The sequence below is a fragment of the Pogona vitticeps genome, chromosome 8, assembly GCF_051106095.1.
Source record: "Pogona vitticeps strain Pit_001003342236 chromosome 8, PviZW2.1, whole genome shotgun sequence".
Lineage (NCBI taxonomy): Eukaryota > Metazoa > Chordata > Lepidosauria > Squamata > Agamidae > Pogona > Pogona vitticeps.
Window position 1 is genome coordinate 16,104,047 of NC_135790.1, and position 18,168 is coordinate 16,122,214.

General features: G+C 43.7%; 1 protein-coding gene across 4 annotated transcripts in view; it reads left to right on the forward strand.

Annotated features, from left to right (window-relative positions):
• Positions 1-18,168, forward strand: part of ROBO4 (roundabout guidance receptor 4) — a 136,118-nt gene that overhangs the window by 79,621 nt on the left and 38,329 nt on the right. For all 4 annotated transcript variants that reach the window (XM_078379799.1, XM_072978813.2, XM_072978814.2 and 1 more), the window contains exons 16-17: positions 6,110-6,254; positions 16,068-16,307. In XM_078379799.1, the coding sequence (XP_078235925.1) occupies positions 6,110-6,254; positions 16,068-16,307 (385 nt within the window). The remainder of the gene's footprint in view (positions 1-6,109; positions 6,255-16,067; positions 16,308-18,168) is intronic.

Sequence of the window (18,168 nt, forward strand, 5' to 3'; positions counted from 1 at the left end):
GCAGAACATCGTGTTACATAAAGAATGCCTTTAATCACAATCAGAATTTTAGCTGCTGGGATTAAGTCTGTCTTCTACCCTTTCATTCATTTTTTTTAATTTAAAGGCTCAGTAATCTTTGGAGGGCTTAGCTCTCTTTGGGCTCTTAGGGGTAAGGTAGCCATACATCCTTCACCATGTGGTGTGGAAGCTCTTTCTCCCTTGAATCAGACAACAGGAGCCTTATTGTAGGCTGGTGCCATTTCATTTTTTTATTTTCTGAACCAGCTTTATCCTTCTTGTCACTCTCCAGAGGTGTTGGACTACAGGTTCCATCATTTACCTCTAGATTTATTTAGTGACCTAAATGGGTTTAGTTTCGCATCTCGTTTGGTTTTTAGTTTGCCACTTTGAGGACAGGTTGTGTTGTTTTACAATTTCTGAGTCACTTTTCCCTAAACAATCCCCCTTCTGATGTGCTGGATGGAACACAGTTTTCATCACCTCCAACTAACATGGCCAATGATAGCTGGGGATGATGGGGTTTGTAATGGAACATGTTAGGAGGGTTGCCAAGTCAGGAAGGTTATCGTGAAGATGGTTTTTATATTTTTCTTGATGGCACAGCCTGTCACAGCATGTCGAGGAAGCCTGTTGAGAGGCCGCTGGACCGCAGTAGAATGAGATTGGAAACTGGTGGAATATTTCCACAAATATGTGAAATCTGTGAGAGAGTCTTTGTGAAGGAAAGTCTGTATACCCAGCAAGCATGGAAGGTCAGGCTGATGGATCAAAAAGATGCAAACAACACAGCCTGTCTTTCTAATTTGATGCAACAAGGGGGCAGCTATTTTGCACAATTACACAATTTGGGTTCTATCTCATCTCGCAGGCAAAGGGGAAAAACCGTTTGGTTCCATGTCCTTGTGCACGAGAACAACAGATTTACATTCTTTGTAGTTACACAGAGCCTAGCAACTGCTTAGACCTCCTTAAGGCTTACTGCTAAGTAGTTGCCTTCAAAAGGTGCCCAGGGCTCAAGAAAGGACTCTTCTTAGCTTAGATAAAAACTGGCTGTTTACATAGTTGGCTTTGTGGTCATATATATGAAAAGCCAGGCTCTGCTCCAATTGCTTTTATTTAAGGCTGCCTCCCTGTCAGCTTGAGGCTCATCTGGGAACACTGGCTCTCCAGCAAATACAGAAGCATCTTTGAAGGCCTTTCTGGTGCTTAATGAGGTAAGAGGGCTGGAGAGGATGCTTTATAGTAAAGTATGCATGCAGGGCCTCTGCCTAGCGCAGCTCTCCCTGGTGCCCCATGTCCATAAATCCAGTCCCGTTGTTCATGAGGTAGCGTCTGCAACATTATATTGGAGATGGGAGGAGGGAGAACTGGATCGTTTGCATTGCAAAACGAATTACAAATGGAAGGAGTGGCTTGCTGAGCAAGCTCTTGTGCTCCTCAGATGTCCTAAGTAAAAGTTGGCTTATGCCTGGAATAAGACCAAGTGGTCCTAGATTGAACAACTTCACATTGCACCCAGTACCTTGCTCCCTCCCTCCCTCCCTCTCACTTTTAATGTTCCTATATGGAAGTGAATGTACTTGATCCCTTAATTCCCACACTACTGTAGAGAGCAGAAGTTTCCCTTAAAATCTGCCCTTTGCCAAATGTGGCTGTGTGGTTCTTTGCTCAAAAAAGAAAAAAAAAAGGACTCAGATAAAATACGGTTACAAATATGTATTTTCTGAGAAAGCATGCATACTGGTAAGTAGACGAAAACGTTGTGGCACCTGCTATATTTTAATGTGAAGACTAACTGCTATATTTTAATGTGAGCCCGGTCATTAATCTGTCTGAGGAAGTGGACTTGATCCACAAAAGCTCACCTTAAAATATAGCAGTTAGTCTTTAAGGTGCCACAACGTTTTTGACTTCTCTATTTTTTGTTTCTGTTTTGTTTTCGCCTGACACGCTAGCACAGACTGACGCGGTGACCTTTTCTAAAACATGTAACATATGCTATTTAAATGCACATATAATTTTTGGGCAGGATATTTTTTTTAAAAAAAACTACAGATTAATGACAGAATAGACTCGCAAATGAACCCAATGCAACAGTCCAATGAACTGAGAAGAGACAGATCCATCCTTCTGTTAAAGGGGTGGTGATGGCGATTCTTGCACAAAGAAGAAGAGCACCTTGGTTTGAAAGTGGCACTCGTTCTTCCTCCACTAGTTTTCTGCGTTTGTCTTGCCCCCTCAGCAGTGTAGTGTGAAACATGCAATGGATGCAGCATGATGGGGAAAGTCCTCCATTTGTCAGTAGCTGATAGTAGAGCCTGATTATGTCAATGCAGCTTGAAGGAATTTTCTACTTATCTCTTGCTTGTTGGTGAGTAACCATGAAAGATAGAACGCTGGTTGTGAATGGATTTGTCACATCCTAAACGTTCAACGGAGCCAGTGTGGAATAGTAGGTAGACAGTTGGATTAGGACTCAGGAGACCTGGTTTCAAATCCCTGGGGACAATATTGATAAGATCACTCGTTGGACATCTCACAAACTTTGAAAATCATATTAGGGTCACCATATGTTGGATGTAATTTAATGGTACTTGACACGTAAATGTTAAATAACTTAGAAGCCATGAGGGTGGACTGTCTTATCATCCCATATTGATCTTCCTGTATATTTTCTTTGCTGAATCAGCACAGCTTTCGTTGAACAATTTGCTGTTCTATCAGTCATGTAGGTCTATTGCCACCACAGCCAATTTTTCCATAAAGATCTATAGATTTTTAAAAATGGCTTCTTTCCACATTGTAAACTGGGCAACAAATGTAGCACATACAGAATCATGCAACAGAATTAGAGATGGGAACGAATCGCGACTCATCCTGTTTCGTGATCCATCAAAGTTGACAAAACACAAAGCACAAAGTCCCTCCCCATGAACTGACAAAGGATGGTTCATGAACCCCCCCCAGCCCCACAGCCTGTTCCCTGCCCCAGTTGCTTCTCTACTTCGGTGGTGGCTCCCCCACCCCCACCCCCACCGATGCAGTCTCCAGCTGGCCTCTGCCACTATGTCCTGCAGTAAGGGACAATGGCTGCTCTTGAGGCAGGCTAAGGGAATCCAGGCTGCCCTTTTCAAAGATGGCAGCTGCAGCTTCCCTACCCTAAATAAACCTGCAGCCACCATCTTTGCAAAGAGCAGCCGGTGTCCCTTACTGCAGGCCATAGCTGCGGAGGCCACCGCAACGGGTGAAGACAAGTCTGTTCTTCTTTCTTCTGTTCAATTTTCGTTTAGTATCAGCTGTATGAAAGACATCCATTCTATTCTAGACCAGGAAAAAACGTAGTTATTATTACATAACTTGCCTCTGACTTACGGCGACTCTAACAGGGTTTTCAAGGTATGTGAGATACTTGACTGGTTTTACCAGTCCTACCCTGCCAGGTGAAACCCGCAGTGAGTTTCCATGACTGAGTCGTGATTTAAACCCATAATCCATCACTCTGTCCGGTGCCTCATCCTGGTTCTCAAAACCTTAGAGGTTCGAAGGTTGAAAAATTAGAAGTGGTATTTGGGCTTGTGGGGAAATCAAGTGCCTTTGCTAAAAACAGCAAGCAGCTACTGATAGCTTAATAAGTTGTAGCACGGACAACCTCACCCTTACCCATCATGGGTCCATGAATAACATTAGCAGAAATCGCAAAGTAAATCTACCCAGCTATTCTTTCCAGCGCTTTCACCTGCAGAAGGGAGCTAAATGTGGGCGAAGAGCTCCATTTGTTGTGGCTCGTGACAGTTGCTGGGTAGTGTTATTGCTCTAATCTCCATTCCACATCCCTGCACCTTGGGAAACTAAGTGCCTGATCAATTTGTCCGTAGAGATTCTGTCAGGCCGTTAATGTTCATCTCGGTCCCTCCTTCCTCTCTTTCTGATGGATACATTAAGTTTTTCCCTAATCTGGATTGGATCTTGCTGTCATAGGCAGGGGTCAGGGGATGCTGTCTAATGAGACTTTCAAGGAGAACAATTTTCCTAGTTTCCTATCAGAAGGCCAATAATGTGATACACTGACAGCCTCACGTCTCCCCATGACAAGAGAGAGAGAGAGAGAATGACAGAGAAAGAGAAAGAGAGAAGCTACTCTCTCCTTACATTGAATATCAGTATCATGAAGTCCACAGATTTAAAGTAGTGGTTCAAGTACTAATTTGCCAATTTCTGTTAAGGGCTCTGTAACGATTTTCTCCTCTACATGTCTGTGATATTAACAAAATCTAAATATTAGCACTCTTAAACTGCAGGATCAGTATTCCTATCTTAGGTGGCTTTTGGCAAATGTGGTCCAATTTACCTGATGTTTCGTTAATAAGAGTTAATGATTAAAATATGGTCTCATGAATCTCTAAAGTTTTGGTGCTCAGTCAAAATGTGGACAAAGTGAGTGCCTGCTGCCATCAACTGGAGACCCTACGGAAAGAAAGAGTTTTCCTGCCTAAAGCATGCAGCCCTCCCTACCCCAGTCACTCAAGAGGATCTGAAGCCAAGCTAGTTATTTTGGCACTTGATTTAGAGGTTATAAAATGCAGCTCTTCCTGTCCCTGAGCATAAAGACCAAGAAATAACAATTTTATTTATTTATTTATTTATTTATTTATTTATTTATTTATTTATTTATTTATTTATTTATTTATTTATTTATTTAATCTGGTCGGTTAAGACCACTCTAGGCGGCTAACAATATAAAATAAGACAATAAATATATATAAAAACAATTTTTACATGATAGAAACATTAAACAAGAAGGGGAACTAATGGTAGGAAAGAGAGAGAAGAGGACATCAGGAATTGTCTGGAGGGAAGGCCCGCCCAAACATCCATGTTTTTAATTGATTTTTGAAGATACCCAGCGAGGGAGCCGCACGAATCTCAGGAGGTATGTTTGTTCCAGAGGCGAGGAGCCACCGCTGAGAAGGCCCGATTTCTTGTCTTTTCCATCCGGGCCTCCCTCGGCGTTAGGCGTTTTTCTTCATGACAGCTGATGTCTGCTGTGTCTCAGCCGCTTCACTTTGCCAAGCCGTAGGGTTGGGCCCAAGATATATTGTCGGAATCAGCAGTGGTAGGATTTCCTCCAAGATTTGAAACAAGAAGTATAGAAAGAAAGAGGATAGCTGGTATTCGGACTTAGCTGGGCCTGCAGAAAGTGGTTGCCATCAGAGCAGGATTTGGGGGGCAGTAGGAAGTAGGCCCCTAAATGCAGCAGGGCTGGCTTATTACAAAGCAGGAAGATATTTTTGCTTTGAAAGGGGACATATTTGTAAGAACCTTAGTGATAGCTAAGTTATAATGAGAGCAGATGAGCACGAACCATAAAAATGGTGGTTTGCAGTTTGTGAATACCCACGAATTATGAGCCATCTGAACTTTTAAAAAACAAACAAACCATGAAATGATTTTTTTTTTAAAAAAGTTCATGCCCGGGGGATGCCCAGTTCATGCCCCCACAGCCTGCTCCCTGCCCTCTTCCAACTGCCCTGTTGCCTCTCTATCTGACCCTGCTGCCTCCTCTTCCTCCTCCATCATCGTTCCAGCTGTAAATGGGCGACCCACCCCTCCCTTTTTATGGGGGGGGGAAATTGTTTTTAATAGGGACTTGGGACCAAAGATTCGGACTCAGACTTGGGACTTCAGCCTGCAAAGACTCGCTAACAACCCTGAGAAGAAATAATAATAATAATAATAATAATAATAATAATAATAATAATAATAATAATAATAATAATAATAATAATAATAATAATAATAATAATAATAATAATAATAATAATAATAATAATAATAATAATAATAATAATAAAACCCATCCCTAGTATTCAGAGTAGTATGAGATTTCACTATTACTGAGTGGGTGAGTTTCATCTGGAACAGACCTGGAATCTGAGAATAAATAAATAAAGAATCTGAGGTTAAATGGGGAACTTCGCTGGTTGAGGCAGCAGACATTGTTTGTTCATCGGTTGGTTTGTTTACCCACCTGGGCAGGTTTGATAGCTGAAAGGTGCAGACAAGTCAGAAATGGCTAACCGTGTCTTTTGTTTGTGTTCCTTTCTAGGGGAAACGAAAAAGCTGCTGAAAACCTACAGCTCCCCAAAGATCTCCCAGGGCAGTGCCTCACAGAAGTTTGCAGGTTTGCTGCCTCCACCTCCTCCTGTCCCTCCAGGGTTTCAAGCTCCCCAAGATCGCAGCACCCGACAAGAGTAAGACAGGATCCGAAGTGTCTTTGTGGTCTGTCATTAAGCAAACATTGCTTTACGATAGAATCATAGAATTGCTTGTATACAGTGGTGCCTTGCATAGCAATCGCTCCGTATAGCGATGAAATCGCTTTGCGATGGACTTTTTGCCATCGCAAGAACGATCGCTTTGCGATGGTCCCTATGGGGAAAATTCGCTTTGCAATGATCGCAGGGAAGCGATCATCGCAAAGCCCCCATTTTCGGCCAGCTGATCAGCGGTTTCAAAATGGCTGCTGGGTAAACAAAATGGCCGCCCGCTGTTTTGCCTCACTTTAGAGGCACTGAAAATGGCCGCCCCTATGGAGGATCTTCGCTTTAAGGTTAGTTTTTAGCCCATAGGAATGCATTAATCAGGTTTTAATGCGTTTCTATGGGCTTTTTAATATCGCTTAGCGATGAAATCGCTTAGCAGCAATTTTTGCTGCATGGATTAACATCGCTAAGCGAGGCACCACTGTATTTGGATGTTGGGCTACAACTCACACCCTTCCCAGTCTTTGTGGCATGGCAGATGATGCATTTTGCTGGCTGTTAACATGAGGAAGGCCACAAATAGTTCATCCTTATTCTGTGCATAAACCCAGGAGAAGCTAAGGATACTTATAGATCCTTTTAGGGCTGTACAAATTTACAAATCAGTTCAGTTCTGGGGCACAGAGTGAATTGGATACGGCACAAATCAGATTGAATTAGGATATAATTCAAAGCCCCGAATTCTGTAAGACCCACTTACAGTCCTAAATTCTACAGTACAGAAGAAACAAATAGACATATCTTCTATTGGAATAATTTCTATGTAGAATTTAGTTCATTTGCTTGACAGATAATAGACCTTTATCAATTTGTATACGTGGAAAAACAGCAGTCTGAAAAAATGCACTTTGTATGTAAGGATGTATCAAAGCATATATCTTACGTTAGAAGAGGTCTTTAACAGAAGAAGGAATGCCTCTTCTGAGAAGAGGCTGAATCGCTTCAATTTTTATGAAGAATCAAAATCCATAAGATTTTTAGAAATACATCTTTCTAGTTCATTAATTTTCCCTCCAACCCACCAGGCTTAGATCTGATTCACTGGAGGCTGCAACCGTGATTCTCAAACTTCCCCAGAAGCTTAAAATTTTTGCAGCCCCAAGACTTCAGCCAGTATTCTCGAATGTCAGGGATTCCAGAGGGTGGAAGTCTTAAACAACCCTGAGCATCTAAGGTCAAGAACCAGTAGCTCAGAGCGTGCCTAGCCCTGGTCAAGGAAGTCATGCTTTGATAGTGCTCAGATGTTGTTTTTTGAACTCAAGAGGTTGTGAGAGTCACAGCCGCCTGGAGTGATTGAGCTCAGCTGTGCTGTAGAATTAACATACGGTGGTGCCTCGCTAGACGATGATAATCCTTTCCACTGAAATCGCTGTTTAGTGAAATCATTGTCTAGCGAAAAGCATTTCCCCATTGGAATGCATTGAAACCTGTTTAATGCATTCCAATGGGGAAGAATAGTCGTTGTCTAGCGAAGATCAGCCATAGGAAAGCCACTTTGCGAACCACCAATCATCTCTTTAAATAGCTGTCTTGCGAAGCTTAGCTCCCGAAAACACCCATTTTGCGAGCACGGATGGAGTTGTCAAAATCGTTGTCTAGCGAAAATCAGTTTGCAAAGCAGGGACCAAACATTGTCCAGCGAAATTTCCCTATAGGAATCACTGTTTTGCAAATCACTATAGCGATCGCAAAAAGTCAATGTCTAGCAAAAAAACTTTCATGCGGAGTAACTGTCTAGCGAGGCGCCACTGTATCATTTGGGATGGAATAAGGGGCAACACACTGGAGCTGTATCGAAATTTCCCCTGTGCTGCTGACTCATCTTCCAGTTGTGCCAGATGCTTAAAAGAGGCTGGCTGCTCCCCCCCTCTGGCAATGGAAAGAAGAAGCTGCTGCTTTGCATATTATCCTCAGGTGCTGGTATGATGGATCATCTCTAAAGGGTGGGGTGGGGTGGGGTGGACGGGAAATGAATTCCAGCCACACCTTCTACCTACTTTGCACTTAAAAAGCTACAAATCATATCACGAATCCATGCCTTGCTGAGAGGAAGCATTTTTTTGCTTAATAGGGCAGGCCATCTGTACAAGAGCCCAGCTATTTAAGTAAATGGACAATTATCATTCCAGGAAAGTAAATCAATCCATTAGTGAATATCAGCTGACTCCATCCTTTTCTCGCTGCCCCCTGAATGCCACATTTATAAAGCGGGAAACGTTGTCCTTGGATCTGTGCATGAAATAATTCCAGTGTCGTTCTGAATTTATGGGCAATTACACAATAATTGGCTGCTCTGTTGAAAATACATTCTCTTGCAGAGCAGATCAGGGCAGGGTTTGCTTGAGAGAGCAGGCAGCTGCAGATTTTCTGTGCTGCTTCTTACCATGGATGGGAATCTCCTCCGACCGTTGCCTTCCAGGGATGGGACAGCCGCAGTGGCAAAGTGGGAGCAGAAGGAGTTTGTAACCCAGAAATCCAGAGATTAATGTTTTGCTAGGCGAGGCCTGTCATGTGATGAACATCTGTTTGTTACAAAAGGACTATATTAGTCTTACCCCAATATGGTATCCTTTGAATAGAATCACAAAATGATGGAGTTGGAAGGGACCTATAAAGTCATTGGATCCAACCCCCTGTTCAATGTAGGAATCCAAATCAAAGTATATTTGACAGATGATTGTCTGCTTTTCTCTTCAATGCCTCCAGCATTAGAACACTCACTACTTCCCTAGGTAGTTGGTTCTACTGTTAACACTTAGGTAGGTTTTTTTCCTGATATTCAACTGAAATCTGGCTTCATGGAACTTGAGCCCATTACAGTGGTGCCTCGCATAGTGACGTTAATCCGTGCAGCAAAAATCGCTGCTGAGCAATTTCGTTTAATGCGTTCCTATGGGCAAAAAACTGACCTTAAAGCAATGATCCTCCATACGACGGCCATTTTCGCTGCCTCTTAAGCGAGGAATCGGCGCGAAAACACAGCGGATGGCCATTTTTTTTAACCCGGCGGCCATTTTGGAACCGCCGATCAGCTGTTTAAAAATCATCGCTTTGCGATGATCGGTAAGTGAAACAAGGAACCGATCATCGCAAAGCAATAAAACCCCATAGGAAACATCACAATGCGATCGCTTTTGCTATCGCAAAAAGTTAATCGCTATGCGGTTTCGTTGCTAAACGGAGCGCCCGTTAAGCGAGGCACCACTGTATTATGTGTCTTGCACTCTGGGATGAATGAGAACATATCCTGTCCCTCCTCCATTTGACAATTTTTCAAGTATTTGAAAACTGCCATCCTATCTCCTCACCTTTTCTCAAAGCTAAACATGCCCAGTTCTTTCAGTCTACCCTCGTGGGACTTCGTTTCCAGTCCCCTGATCATCCTTGTTGCCCTTCTCTGAACTTGTTCCAATGCGTCAGCATCCTTCTTAAAGTGTAGTGTCCAGAACTGGGCACAGTGTTCAGGATAAGGCCTAACTAGTGCCAAATACGGGGGGAGGGCTTGGTTTGGAGACTATACTTCTGTTAAGTGACAAATAGAGTGGGAACTGGTTTGGAGACTTTAATGCAGCCTAAAATTTCTGCAGCCACAGTGCACTGTTGGCTCATATTCACCTTGTGGTCTATAACAGTTCCAAGCTCCTTCTTGCATGGAGTATTACTGAGCCAAACATCCCCATCTTGTGCATTTAGTTTTTACCCGTAGGTGTAGAATATTGCCCTGATTCCTGTTCAATTTCATTCTTGTTTTTTTCAGCCCAGTGCTCAAGCCCACCTTATTGAATTTTGTTCCTCTCATCCAGGGTATTGACTATTCCACTCCAAATTGTGTCATCTGCAGATTTGATAGGCCTTTTCTGCATTCTCTCATCCAGGCTATTAATAAAAATGTTGAAGACTATTGGGCCCAGAAGTGAGTCTTATGGTATTCTCAGTTTGAGAAGGAGATACAATTCTGTAATTGCATAGCCACCTGACAGCTTTTCTATCCTGCCACCATTTGTTTAGCTTGTTAATCAGAACATCATGGGGCACTTCGTGAAAAGCTTTGTTGAAGTTAAGAGATAATAATTTTAATAATAAAAGAAATCAAGATGTATTATGTTTACAGCATTCCCACTATCTCCCAGAGAGGGTAGATGATAAAAAAAATTAGACAAGACTAGTCTGGCAGGATCCATGTTGCCCCCTGGTTATTACTGCATTGTGGTCAAAGTGCTTGCAGAATGACCACTTTATAACCTGATCTAGAATTTTCTCTGGGATTGATATCAGACTGATTAATCCGTAGTTCCTGGATTCCTCCTTTTTGTTCTTTTTGAGGATAGGGAGAACATTAGCCCTCCTCCAATCATCTGGCACTTCAGCTATCTTCCATGATTTCAAGGAAATACAGTGGTGCCTCACTTAGCGATTGCCTTGTTTAACGGTGTATTCGCTTAGCGATGAGGTTTTAGGAGCGATCTTGCGCTCCATTTGGCGATGTTTCCAATGGGGAAATTTCGCATAGCGATGTTCAGGACCATGCCTCGCATAGCGATGACAGTTTGGGTCCCCCTGTTTCGCTTAGCGATGTCCGTTTTTGCTATTTTTAAAGTGTCTTAAAATGTTCAAAAACTGTTTAAAATGCTTGGAATCGTTAGTGCACCTTGTAAAACCTTTGCAAACTTAATATGGCTTTGTTCTGAGTCTTCGTTACTTTTTGGTGAATTTTCCCCCCATTGGAATGCACTGAACTGTAGGTTTGACAGCTGAGCTTCATATTTTGACCACAAGTCCTCTCACCACTGACCATCATCTAGGCTAATGGGAACCAGAGTCTAAAGCAAGATAGAATAACTGTGGTCCCACAGATGATTTTGGTCTACAATTTATGCAAGAGTGAGCACTTAGGGTAACCCATAAGAAATATCAGGTGGGCACTAGTAAATACAGTGGACCCTCTACTTATGGAATTAATCCGTATTGGAACGGTGGCTGCAGGTCAAAAAGTCTGTAGGTCGAGTCTCCATTGACCTACAATACATTGAAAACCGACTAATCCCGTAACCGGCCAGTTTTGTTCTATTTTTGTTCCATTTTGGTTTTTGTCTGGTCTGTAGGTTGATTCTCCGGCTCCAAGTCAAACCTAAATTTTGCGGCCAGAGAGTCTATAACTCGAAAAGTCTGTAAGTCGGGCCGTCTGTGAGTCAAGGGTCCACTGGAGCAGAATGGCTACACTGAGGGTGTCATATTTTGACCATATCAAAGAAAGGGTTAGCAGAAGTTACTAAAAAATATAATAAAGTTAGTGAGGCTGGAGGCATTTGTAAGGAAAAGAGGAAGACTGATGGACTGACCCAGTAAAGGAAGTTTTTCTGTTACCTAAGTGGAGCTGTTAATGATAATTAATTCATAGGCTCACCATAACCTCAGTGTCTTAGCTTTCAGAGAGAAAGTCAAGCAGGATTTGATGTAGAACCCATTAACTGATCTTTTGGTGGTCAGTGCTAATTGTAGAACTCTCCTTCAACACAACATTTCAAGTGCATCGCCTTCCCCTCCCCCCATGTTTTGGCTTTCTTCATTATCCTAAGGCCTACATCTTCATAAAGTCCTGTTTGTAAACTAAACTGATACTACCTACATGATGGGACCTTCATAGGCTTTGAACTACAACTCCAATCAGTTCCAGCCTACAACCCAACAGTCAGGGATTATGGGGGATGTAGTTCAACATTTCGGAGGGGTATCAGTTTAGGAAAGTCTAGCCCAGTCTTGTTGTGAATGTTCACAAGGTAAGAGAAGGGTGGAAAGACTTAACCGATTAAGACGTCTCCTAGTTATGGAGTAAGTGCTGCTGAAATACTTGGGCCCACTATAAAAGAGACAGAAGCAATTGAAAAACAACAGCTAACTTTTACTAAGAAAGTTACATTAAAAGATAGAAAGGCCTACGTCCTAATTCTAACTAGACAGGTGCCTTAAGCAGCACATGGGAGAAGGAACAGCAACATCTCCGCTCCGCATTGAGCCAGGAAAAGAAAGGAAAGGTGTATGATGGACAGATTCTGAGACAGACGCAGAAAGAAGTAGAGATCAGAAGGACTAAGGACAGACAACCTCCCTGGTTCCTCTCCTCTGAAATGCCCATTGTGGTCTTTGGGGCTTGATGGATGGGCAGAGGAGATGCTTGGAGGACCGTGTCAAGTCAGAAGTCCTACCCCTGTTATAAAACATGTGCTATGCCACAGACATGTTTGTAAAGCATGTACCCCACCTACTCCACAAAATATTTTCTTCTGAAGGAAAGAGAAGTCTCCATGAAAATAAATGCCCACCCATTCCTGCTCCAAACCAACTTCTAGCCATCCAATGGTAGACAACAGCTTTCTGATTCTATTTTCCTTATGATATTAAGCAAGCGATGCTGGAGGCCAGGGCTAGGATTTGAAAATAGGTTGCCTCTGCTATGGATGGGATGTTCCCAGTAACGTGAAGAAGTCTCACCAGTGCCTCATGTACGGTTGGCATGCCCAGGATCCTCAGGCTTCTGCGAGGGACTTTGTCTATAGCTATGAGAGCACTTGCTTCCTTGTCATGATTCACCAATGATTTTCTCCATTCTGAAACTAAGCAAGTGACGAGGAGCAAACACGAAAGGACAATTGGCCGCCAGCAAAAAATGCAAATTTTGCTTTATATCATTGCTCCCAAATTGGCTTTGCAAATATACAGATTATGAGGATATGTAGAAAAATATATTGCATCTGTTTTGTATTTATTATGCCTTTTTTTGGAGCTAAAATACAAGAAGGAACACATTCTCGTTCTATTTGACAACAGGTACCATTAGCCGACTCTAGTGAGACCCGGGAGATCCAACTTGAGTCTGTCCTAAGCTTCATATAGATCTCCCGACTTCAAATCATAGCATAATGAAATTGGAAGGGGCCTATAAGGCTATCGAGTCCAGCCCCTCGCTCAATTCTGGAATACAGGTCAAAGGAGATCTTCTAGGTAGTTGCCTAAATTTCTCTTGAATGCTCCCAAGGTAATTGGTTCCATTGTTGTACAGCTCTAACAGCTAGGAATTTTTCCCCTGATATTTAACTGAAATCTGACCTCCTGTAACTTGAGCCCATTGTAGTGTGTCCTGTGTTCTGAGACCACTTCCAGAGTGCAGGACATCAATCACTCTAACCACTGCAGCACGCTGCTTCAGAGGATGCTTGCCACAATCCCTTTGCTCAGTGTTACCTTGTCCTCCCAACTAGTGATAAAGACCTTCAGCTCCGGACATGTCAATTCCTTAACCAGTTAGCATGTCTTAGGGAAGAGTTAAGCGATTGTTTCCTGCCGCTCCCCCCTCCCATCCCCTTTCTCATTCTCTTCCTGTCTCACACATTGTCAAAGGCAGAGAAAATCGCTCCCAAGCGCAGGTGGCAGACACTTTCCATTGACATGCACGGCGTGGGTGCTGCTGTCACGAATCCAGCAAGGGGCTAGGAGAGAAAAGGTGCTGAAGAATTGGTTTGTAAGCGATGAAAGAGCTCCTTGCGCGGAAATAGGCTCGGTTCATTTATAGAAAGCACTCAAACATTCTGGGAGAGGTGTGAGAGATGGATGCACAGCCCAGGGAGGGAGAGAGAGGGGGAGAGTCACTTAGAGGACTGGAAATGTGCCAGTGAACAGAGAGCATCCCAACTGCAGGCTGGCTTGGCTGTCAGATATTCTGAATGGTCACCTAGACATTTTGCTGTGCTTGAAGTGTGCAGAGGACAGAGAAGGGAAGCCCCACATTTGTTTAGTCATTTAGTCGTGTCCGACTCTTCGTGACCCCAGGACCAGAGTACGCCAGGCCCTCCTGTCTTCCACTGCTTCCCGTAGTTGTGTCAATTTCATGTTGGTTGCTTCACAGACACTGTCCAGCCATCTCATCCTCTGTCGTCCCCTTCTCCTCTTGCCTTCACACTTTCCCAACATCAACGTCTTTTCCAAGGAGTCTCCTCTTCTCATGAGATGGCCAAAGTACTGGAGCCTCAGCTTCAGTATCTGTCCTTCCAGTGAGCACTCAGGGTTGATTTCCTTTAGAATTGATAGGTTTGTTCTCCTTGCAGTCCAGGGGACTCTCAAGAGCCCCACACTTCACTGTAAACTTTGCAGGCTAGCCTGATTTCTGCAGCCACGTGGAGAGGAAAGGGTATACGAGATCATTAGGTGGCCGGTAGCATTTTGTTACGTGGAGCACAGTGGTAAATACAGAGCTTGGAAAGTTAGTTTTAAAAGTAACTAATCAGAAATAATAGTAGGGAAAGACTGGCTGGCAATGGCCTTTGGAAAGCTGCAGAGTCCCAGAACGCCACCAGAAAGAGAGACCAATGAACGGCTTCTGAGCCCTTTATACCTAGAAAACCCAGGGAAAGTTGCCGTAAGTCATAAGCAACTTGATGGTACCCACTGCAGATGGGGAATGACCCTGTGCCAAACTTAAGGGGAGAAACAATGCACTACAGGTAACCCATAATTAGAGCTGAAATTATTTTATTGTTAAAGAAACTTCAGATCCAGATACTCTTTTTTTTTGTCTAAAAAATCAAACGTACAAATGAAGATTTTATTTATTTATTTATTTATTTATTTATTTATTTATTTATTTATTTATTTATTTATTTATTTATTTATTTATTTATTTATTCCATTTATACCCCGCCTATCTGGTCATTGCAACCACTCTAGGCGGCTTGTGTTGCTTGTGGCTTAAAGACCAGTCACAGATTTGTGGGAGGTTAAGAAATCTGGCGCTGTGCTAGTTACATATAATCTGCAGTTAAGGAATCCTCTCTTCTAATGATGACGTCTTTGCAATGTGTAGTTTTGTGCAAAGTGTGAAGGGTTGGCAGCAGAAACAAAATGTTAAGGCTGTCTAGAGAGTCCAAAAACAGGAGGCAGTTCAACACGTTACTCCCCAAGCCTTTCAAGGGTGAACCTTCCGGAGGTCATTCCTGGAATGCAGGCCATTTCTGTGTTCTATGAAACTGATTTTCTCAGCCACTGTCTCCAATGTGCAGGTAACCCTTTACTCACCAGAAGAGTTTCCTCATCTGGCGTGCCTCCAGCATGCTCCCCTTGATGTCGAGGAGATGATTCCACAGCTTCTCCTCTGAAAGCCCCCAGGATTGCTTAGAGAGTTTGGGTTAGAGAGTTCCAAATCACCCTCTGATGAGGATTCAGCCAGCAAAGGTACAGCCCAGGAAAGACAGAGCTGTCAAAATAAAAGCCTGAAGTGAAATGCCATCATCCAGGGTCAGAAAATGTCCTTTTTTGGATTTCTACAAATCACCCTGGAAGCCTGGCCAGGCTTATTGGGGGACTCTGGGAATTGTAGTCCAGAAAAGTGATATTTCCAAGCTCTGGACAAAGCTAGCACCAGGGTTGTTATGGGAATAGGACCAAGAAGTACCCTAGTCTTATTGTTTTCAGTAATGTCTCTACCATGCTTTGAATGAATGAATGAATGAATGAATGAATGAATGAATGAATGAATGAATGAATGAATGAATCAATCAATCAATCAATCAATCAATCAATCAATCAATCAATCAATCAATCAATCAATCAATCAATCAATCAATCAAAGTGGAACCATTTTTCCTACCAAAGAGTAAGAAAACAAAAAAACACACACAAAAAAACCCACACCCCACAGTTCTTTGTCCAACCCCCTCACTGTGTGCCTACGGTCATTTTCTTGCTTTGCAGGTGTACCTGTACTTGCTACCTGGAACCTCCTGTGGATTTTGCACCCCGCCAGCAGGATAAGGTTTCCCTAAAGGCAGCCGGAGAGTCTTTGGAAGAAAGTCCCACCTTCCCCACACTGCCCTACAGTCGCCTCTCCGCAGCCTCTATCTCCGTTTCTCTTACTGATGACAGAGAGACAGTTCTTACTCCAGAAGACGTAGCTGAATACCTGGAGCTCAGCGAGGAGGCAGAGTGTCAAAGGTAATGTTAAAAAACATCTGGATCATTAGTGATGGTTTGGCCCAGGAGAAGTCATGCACGTGTGATATTTCACTGTTTGTGTTTCATCTGACCTTCCCAGTTGCAAGAGGCATAAACTTCTGGCCACCATTTTCTGAGTGTCCAAAAGAGGACGACCATAGATGGACAAAGTGCAGCCCTTGTGAGTCAGTAACTCCCACCCATCCACCCCAACCAGCATAAGAGAGAGAGTTGCAACCCAACAACATCTAGAGGGCCTCACTTTGCTGCCTCCCAAATACAACTTGATTCCAGGGTGGTCCAAATCTTTAGTTACTAAGTGACTTCTCCATCTTAATTGAACTCATAGAGTTGCATGAGGACTGAGTGAGGCGAAGCATGTACAATAGGGACCCCTTATTCGCGGGATCAGTATCTGCTGACTCGTTTATCCATGATCTGAAAAGATTAAAAATATTGAAAGAAAAATCCTAGATTTTAAAGATGACATTACCAGAACTGGCCACTAGGCAGAGCCAGAGACCATGCTATGAGAAATATATTCATATGGTATCATTACCAGAACCAGCCACTAGAGGGAGGCAGAGACCATGCTGTGTATAGTGTTTGCTGTTAAAACAGTATCTGCTATAATCAGTGTTTAACAGGCTCTGTCAGGGTGAGGGGCTTGGTACTGGTCCCCTGTTGATGTAGGGATCCTGCTGTCCATTGCTTTCAGCTTAGTGGAGGAAAAGTGGGATGTTAAATTTAACAAACCAAATCATGTTGATTTGGGTAGGATTTAGTCTCAAGTAGATTTGTTCCTGATGGCACTTCTCTCTGCCCTGCTTGTTCCTCTCTCTGACCGGTGATGTGGCACAGCTTTCCTAACCCTCTGCATGTTGAAATAGCTATGAATCTCATCATCCCCTGGAAGTATAGATCTTGCCCATTGTGGATGGGGATGAGGGGAGTTGTAGCATTGCGTGCTGAGATGGCACCAGGCAGGTTGGTTTAGTGCACTGAGGCCTGACCTTTTTGAGCCTGAGTGCCCAAACTGAAAACAACAACAACAACCCGGCAGGTGGTGGTGGAGGTGGAAGAGGCAGCAGTGGAAGTGGTGGCAGAAGCAGGAATCCTGGGCACGGAGGTGCCTCCAGACCCCACTCTGGATCCGCCTCCAGTCGTGCCCAACTCTGCCAGCTGCTCCGGATCCTGGCCTGCCACCTGTCGGGGCGCTAGCACCACGGCTGCCTCCTCCTCCTCAGGTTTGGTTGCCGGGGGTAGCGATCCAGCGACTTAGGGCTTGCATGTCCACAAAGAGGGCTCTGCGTGCCAACTGTGGCACTCGTGCCATTGGTTTACAATCATTGGTTTAGCGCATCAGCTAAGATGGTGACGCCTGAGATGAGTCCCCTCTCCATCCACCAATGCTAGCTATGTGTCCTTGGATGAGTGGCTGCCACTCCGCAGGTGCCTGCTGCCCTCTGAGTTCTTTTGCAGGGCAACGCCGACAGTCACTTGAGATGAGGAATCAATTGTCTATATTTCTACCCTTCTTCCTCAAAGGAGTTCAAGGTAGCCCTCTTCCCACATGATCATTACAACCACCTTGTGAGGCAGGCAAGCCTGAGACCAAGTACAGTGGTGTCCCGCATGACGATGATAATCCATTCCATAGAAATCGCTGTTTAGCGAAATCATCGTCATGCGAAATCCGTTTCCCCATTGGAATGCATTGGAACCCCTTTAATGCGTTCCAATGGGGAAAATACCCCGTCGTCCTGCGAAGATTGCCCATAGGGAAGCCATTTTGCGAGCGCCGATCAGCTGTTAAAATGGCTGTCCTGCGAAGCATGGGTCCCGAAAACACAGGGAAGCC